The 6,862-nt window shown below is 43.5% G+C and overlaps 1 protein-coding gene across 1 annotated transcript in view; it reads right to left on the bottom strand.

The window, feature by feature from the left end:
* Nucleotides 1-1,419: 1,419 nt before the first annotated feature.
* The window catches only part of LOC107679544 (vacuolar protein sorting-associated protein 13B-like), a 6,404-nt gene continuing 961 nt past the window's right edge, over nt 1,420-6,862 (bottom strand). Inside the window, exons 2-6 of the mRNA XM_016475120.1 lie at nt 5,165-5,327; nt 4,878-5,089; nt 2,357-2,572; nt 1,776-1,920; nt 1,420-1,433 (exon numbers count right to left, since the gene is read on the bottom strand). Coding sequence (XP_016330606.1) covers nt 1,420-1,433; nt 1,776-1,920; nt 2,357-2,572; nt 4,878-5,089; nt 5,165-5,327 — 750 coding nt within the window. The remainder of the gene's footprint in view (nt 1,434-1,775; nt 1,921-2,356; nt 2,573-4,877; nt 5,090-5,164; nt 5,328-6,862) is intronic.

Raw genomic sequence — 6,862 nt, 5'->3', positions numbered from 1 at the left:
TCAGTGCAAGAGAGGACGACCCCACCACACGGGCTCTCTTCAGCACTGCACACACACAAGAGGACAACACAAACACAGAGGTGAAAAGTCAGTTCAGAGCTCTGATTGGCTTGCGGTTTGATTGGAAGCTGGTGAAAAGGATTCTGGGAGCAGAGAGAAGAGAATTCACCACAGGACTGAACATGAGAGAACACACACACTCTCTCTCTCTGTCCAACACCAGGAACAATCGAACGACTGCAGCGTCTCACTCATCAAGGCTCTCATATAAAAAACCTAGCGAGTAGGGCTGGGTTTAAAATAATTAATTGATGTTCACTTTAATGAACCAATCACAAGATTGATCTTTTATCCTGTGCTGTTCAGTTCATGAGTGAAAACAAGTTATTACAGCCAGCATTAATGGCTTTAAATTTAAACAATGAATTGGAAAAGACAACTTTTATTGCCTTATGTATAATTTAAATGTTTGTATATAACTCAAATGTTCATTTTTATTTGAGTGCTTATTTAATTTTAAAATATATAGTGATTGAATTTAACAGTTTGGACTCCTTTAATAAAAACCATTTCATATTATAGTGATGAACTGACAGGTTTGAACTGACTGGTTTTACTGCAGTTGTTAAACCCCTTCTGAAAAATCTCAAAACTCATCTGTTTAGCTGTGCATTTATTGAATGAGCACTGTGCGATGTCCGAACTGATTACACTGTATTTTATGTATAATCATTTTCTATTCTTAACTGTCTTAAATTAATTTTAAATCAATTTTTAAATCATCTTCAATGTTTTTAAATTCCTTGTTCATGCTAATGGGACCAGAAGTGCATGATGGGATTGGTCTCTCAGAGGCAGCGTGTTTTTGGATCTAGACTCTGGAAGAGAGCCTGAGATCTGGGTTCCTGTGGAGCGGGACAGAGAGCAGCGGCGTGCGAGCGAGCGTTTCTAGATCAACGGTGTGAGCACTCCGGAGCTGCAGGGTCTCACCGCAGGCGCACACTCACAAACACACACTCACTCACTCACACGCACGCACGCACATGTTAGTGAGTGTGTGTGTGTGTGTGTGAGTGTGAGTGTATCTGTGTGTGTCTGTTTGTGATGTATGTGTGTGTGTGTGTGTGAGTGTATCTGTGTGTGTGTGTGTATGTGTGTGTGTATGAGCGGATCAGCAGCAGGTCAGAGGTCAGCTCATTCTGTGTGCGCTTCGGAATCAGCTACTGTTTTGTTATTAGTTTAAGTATTTGCTATTGACTGTTCAAATGCGGAGTGTTGCGCATCGTGTGTGTGTGTGTGTGTGTGTGTGTGTGTGTGTGTGTGTGCGCGCGCGACCGGAGGATCATTTCAGTTCTCTGTCAATCTCTGCTTGTTCTGCTCTCAGGGCAGCTGTGATCCCTGCGGCCCAAGAGCCTAGAGCTACTTCCTGTTTCCTGTTTGAAGGGGCGACATGTCCATTTAGCACCAAACAGCCCCAAGAAAAATAACAACAAACAACAGCAGCAGCAGCGCGGCGAGAGCTCAAAGTGTTCCTCTGCGCTTCCCCTCTGCACACGACGCACCTCAGCACAGCTGCATGTCACAGGACTGACAGGAGGCCGAGGCCAAGACCAAGCTTTCCTTCCTCAACCCTCTGCCTCTCTCTGCTTCACACATCAGCCGCAGTGACCCCGGTGCTCTGAGACACGAGTTCATCTGTGTGTGTGTGTGTTAGTGAGTGTGCGTTTGTGATGTGTGTGTGTGAGTGTGTGTGTGTGAGTGTGTGTGGTCAGTACCGTTGAACAGCTGGAGTGTGAGTTTAGGCAGCATCCACTGCATCCAGATGCTGAGTTTTCCGCTGGTGCTGCTGACGCTGCAGGTCTTCTGCTCCAGAGTCATGGTCTCACCGGCCGCAGGGTCCTCGGTGTGCGCCGAATAACCCTGAAACACACACGTCACACACTCTCCCGTTACACAGGCAAAGTGAGCGAGTTATTATATTCTCATGAAACAACAATAGAAAGTTTATTGAAGCAGTGAGTCATTTCTGAGTTCATGTTGATTCATCCCGACTCTAAACATCTTGTTTCCTAAGTTTCAGAAAACATTTTGTACTCCATTAAAGCTTACGCAATTACACAATGTCCTTTTCATGACTGGGTAAACATTTTACCAATGTATTTATATTGATTTTAAAAATATTAGTAAAGCAGATACTTTTATATATTTGTAAATATTTCCCAAACATTTTTTATGTCTGTGTGTAAATTTTAGCAAATGGCTGCAATATAACAAAGAGTGAAAAATTTAAGGGGGTCTGAATACTTTCCGTACCCACTGTATATATATATAGGTGATGATGTGTGTGACCTCTGACCTCTGTAGGAGAGCCCAGGTCAGCTGACGGGCTGTAGTTGCTGGTGTCCAGAGGAATGGTGCCCACGCTGCTGTGGACGGGTGACGAGGGTCCAGCAGGGGGCGCCGAGGAGTCGGGGAATCCGGCTGACGCTCTCTGAGCTCCTCTGCTCTGCATCCGGTCAAACACACTGAAGATCTGACTCCATCGACACCACAAACCAAACACAAGCTGGACCTGACACACACCAGAGCTGGAGTCAACACTCTTCATGGCTTCAATTTAGTGCATTTATGACACGAACTGAACACATTAAGATCTTCTAAAGAGCCGCAGATTGAAGATGAATGTTGAGTAACTTCCTGCTAAATCATAACACAATGAAACGCTTGTAGAAACGAGTGGTTTGACGTCAATCGTCTGGTGTCACGTCACTCTGCTGTGCTTCCTAATGTCTCCAGAAGAGCATCAGCACATCCTCTGAGCTCACGATGATCAGACGCTCATGTTCATGAGCCCATCACTGTCCTCAGCTGCTGACGACTCTATAAATAAACTCCAGTTAGTTCAAACACAGCAGCTGATTCTAACTAGTGTGATAACACAAAACATGACCAACATCTGCTTAGAGAAACCGCTATAGAAACGCTGTGTGTGTGTGTGTGTGTGTGTGTGTGAATGTGAGTGTGTGTGTGAGTGTGTGTGAGTGTGTGTGCGCGTTTTTGTGACAAATGAGGACATACATTTGTATAATGACAAAGGTATGACATAGGTATTACAAGGAGAAGGTGCGTGTGTGTGTGTGAGTGTGTGTGTGTGAGTGTGTGAGTGTGTGTGTGTGAGAGGAGCGTCTCATCCGTGAGCTCATCGCTGGAGTTCAGCTGGATTCTCCACTCAGGATCAGAGAGCTTCAGTTTGGATTCACACACAAGTCTTAGAAAAATAAGCAGAAATCAGAGGATAGATACCACTGAACACTCACTCTCACACACACACACACACACACCCGCCTGCAGACCATCAGAACATCATCTGCAGCAGTGATGATCTTCTCTCAGGATCCACCTGAAGCTGGTGACAGCACTGATGTTCTCTGTCTTTCTCTATCCTGTCATCATCATTTCAGTCTTTACTTCACATGTTTTTTACACAGAAACCCACCAGTTTTGTATCCTGACCCAGAGACTGAGCAGGACACGTCCGTGAGTCATGGTAACCGAACAGATTCAGTATCTCCACAAAATCACAAACGAGCAAATCATTTTTTCCTCCTGCTGGTTTTCCTTCGTCTCGCTGCAGTTCTGCTTCTGATTCTGCAGTTTGTTTTGTGCAGCTATTATTAAACACGCGTTTCACATTCCGCTCACAGCTGATGGCACGGAGAGAGCGGCAGCCAATCGGCTCGCAGCAATCAGCAGCGCTCACAGATCTGCGCTCAGATACGTCAACATTCATTTCACACGGACCCAAACAACGAGATGCTCTATCCGAGAGCAGAACAAACAGTCTGGGTCTCACGTTTCCAGAGAGGATCGAGTGAATCGTGTGTTTGTGTGCGTTCGTGCCTCCGCCGGTGAAGCGAGTGACACTAAACACTGTCTCAGGACAGGATTCGACGGTGAGGACGGCCTCGGGTCACTGCACTGAACGCTTTCATTCATTAATCCTGTATGAGGTTATCCGAGTTAAAGTTTTCTGAGGTTCCAAAGCAAAATCACCCAGCAACGCTGCATCTTTTCCTCCAGTTCTTAATAATAATTACTGTATTGTACTGTATAGACGCAACAAATCAGTATACAAATATAACAGAGAAACAAATAATGCATTACCTTTTTAATTGTACATCTAAACAAAAGCATTCAAGTAAGAAAAACAAATCAAATGCAAAAAACTATTTAGTGTGTTCATTACAATTAAATTGATTATTAAAACTACAGAAGCAGTTCAGTCAAGAGCAGCGAGTGATTCTCTCTTCTTTTATTGTTAGATTAACATTAATGAGACAGAAGGCCTATATATTAATACCTACTGTAATGCACGGATCTAACATAATGTTAAACAGCCGATGTTTTTCCCCAACAGTTCCCCAAACGTTCACTTATGATATAGCAGATTATGTTTGCGTGAACACTTAAATACTGTAATTCTGTGTATACTTATCGGGATCGGGCGCTTTGAATGACAGTCAGCGTGAGAAGCGAGTGGAGAAAAGCTACTCCTCTCAGAAAACATACAAAGAAAGATAATTTTGATGTTTAATTACTATTTGGAGCATTGGCATCACTAGACGAGGGCTTAATGAACTCATTTTTGTGAAAACCTCAAATTAAACTAAAATCGCTTTTTTTGCGTGTAGCTCAAAATTAGCCCGTGCGCATTCACAATCATTCTGCCAGCACGGGTCATATATATTAACCAATAACAACATTCAAACATATATCAGACGGCTGGATTCAGTCTCTAATAGAGATTTATATATATACATGCATATTTCTGTATTTATTATGAGAATGCAGTGGGCTGATGGGAAACGTGGCAGTACCTGAGGGTTGGAGCATTTGAGGTGCACCGGCTGCAGGTCCACATGCAGACACATGATGAAGGCGTCTCTGCTGTCGGGCTGCAGTTTGGGAGCGGTGAGCGCCAGTGTGGAGGTGCAGCCCACCGGCTCGAACACGCTGAGAGACCACTGCTGTCCCAGGAGAGAGTAGACGCTCAGCTGACTCACACACACCGTCCACGGGAACGCATCGCCTGCACACACACACACACGCGTCACACTTGTGCTCCAGAGGGCAGGGAGAGGAACAGATAGTGCCGCTCTGGTACCCTCCTCCAGCACAGGTCTGGGCACAGTGAACGGGACGTCCTGCAGCGGCTCCATGCGCCGGTGTCCTGCGCTCAACACACTGATCTGCGGCAGACACAGCACCAGCGTCCCCGGCATACACGCCTGACTGTGATACCAGCTGCGCACGGTGCCCGGGATACTCTCTCACACACACACACACACACACACACACACACACACACACTCTCACACACACTCACACTCACACTCACATACACTCACACTCACACTCACACAGTGTTAATGCAGACAGTTTCATATTGCTCTTCATGTTCATAACACACACAATCATGTGTGTGTGTGTTTGTTTGTTAGTGAGTGTGTGTGAGTGAGTGTGTTTACGGATACAGCTAAAGCTGCACATACAGATCAAACACAATTATTTACAGGAAGAAAAGAGAATGAAGTTGAGTTAAGACCAGCATTTGTGTGTGTGTGTGCAGATCGGTGTTGTGTTTCTGTTAATGAAAACCACACTGCAGTAACACATTGACTCCGAGAGGCTTTTGATTACACTGGGAAGGTCAAAGCATCTCCAGCAGCTCCTGCAGACAAGAAACATGCGAACCAGCCCAAACCTCCCACACGACACCAGATGAAGCAGCAGAGCGACTCTCCACAAACGGTCTTTATATATAAACACTTATACAAACGCTTTCTATATATAAAATAAACTTCATATATTACTTACAAAATATTAAACAAATTAAGAAATATATTACTACTGCAATTATAGTATTCCATTTTAGTATTAAATAATTTTATAAAATTATAATAATTTTATTTTACAATAAAACTATAAAATTACAATACTAATATTTATGTCCTAGTTTCTTCATTTTCAAACAAACAATCTAGTTTTTATAACCACTTCTCATTACTAACCTAGTGAAATGGGCTGAGAACACTCATCTCACACTCACGCAAATGACACGATGTTTGACTAGTTTCACATCTTTCTTTTTTAGTTCAGCATTTAAAACTGTTATGTTCACATGTACATGTAGACACACCAGAGACCTACAGTAGCCTGATCTGTGGAGAAACGCTCGAATCGGGTATTTTAGATCAAAATATCCTTGGTTCAAGTGGAAAGACAAGAGGTTAGGCATACAGCAAGTATTAAACAAATAAAACACACCAACTTAAAGATAAAAAGGGAATTCTCTGGTAAAACTACTGGCGCAGGATCTGAAGTGTTTGGGGACACATTTTAAATCTCATCAGCCTCTCTTCACAATACAAAGCAGTTTCAAATGGCTTTTTAACAAGATACACATGGGATACCAAATGAACATCTACCAAACACCAGCAAATGAACAGAACAGAACTAAAACTAAAATGCTGTTGCAAGCATGCATGACCAAAAACGCATTTTTTCTTATTAAACAGAACTTGGATGAACAAACGGACACTATGAACAAATGTTGTCTCCCTTTGTGTGAAGCTTCCTGCGTATGATCTGCACATCTGTAATTGTCTGTGTGTGTGTATGTGCATGTGTGTGTGAGAGAGTGTGTGTGTGTGTGTGTGAGAGAGAGTGTGTGTGTGAGTGTGTGTGTGAGTGTGTAATAGTGTGTTTCTGTGTGTGTGTGTGAGTGTGTCTGTAATAGTGTGTGTGTGTGTGTGTGTGTGTGTGTGTGTGTGTGTGTGAGTGTGTGTGTCTGTAAGAGTGT

The sequence above is a fragment of the Sinocyclocheilus anshuiensis genome, unplaced genomic scaffold (genome assembly GCF_001515605.1).
Source record: "Sinocyclocheilus anshuiensis isolate Anshui unplaced genomic scaffold, SAMN03320099.WGS_v1.1 scaffold1680, whole genome shotgun sequence".
In the NCBI taxonomy this organism is placed as follows: Eukaryota; Metazoa; Chordata; class Actinopteri; order Cypriniformes; family Cyprinidae; genus Sinocyclocheilus; species Sinocyclocheilus anshuiensis.
The sequence above is the reverse complement of the archived record's forward strand: the minus strand, read 5'-3'. Positions and strand labels throughout refer to the sequence as shown.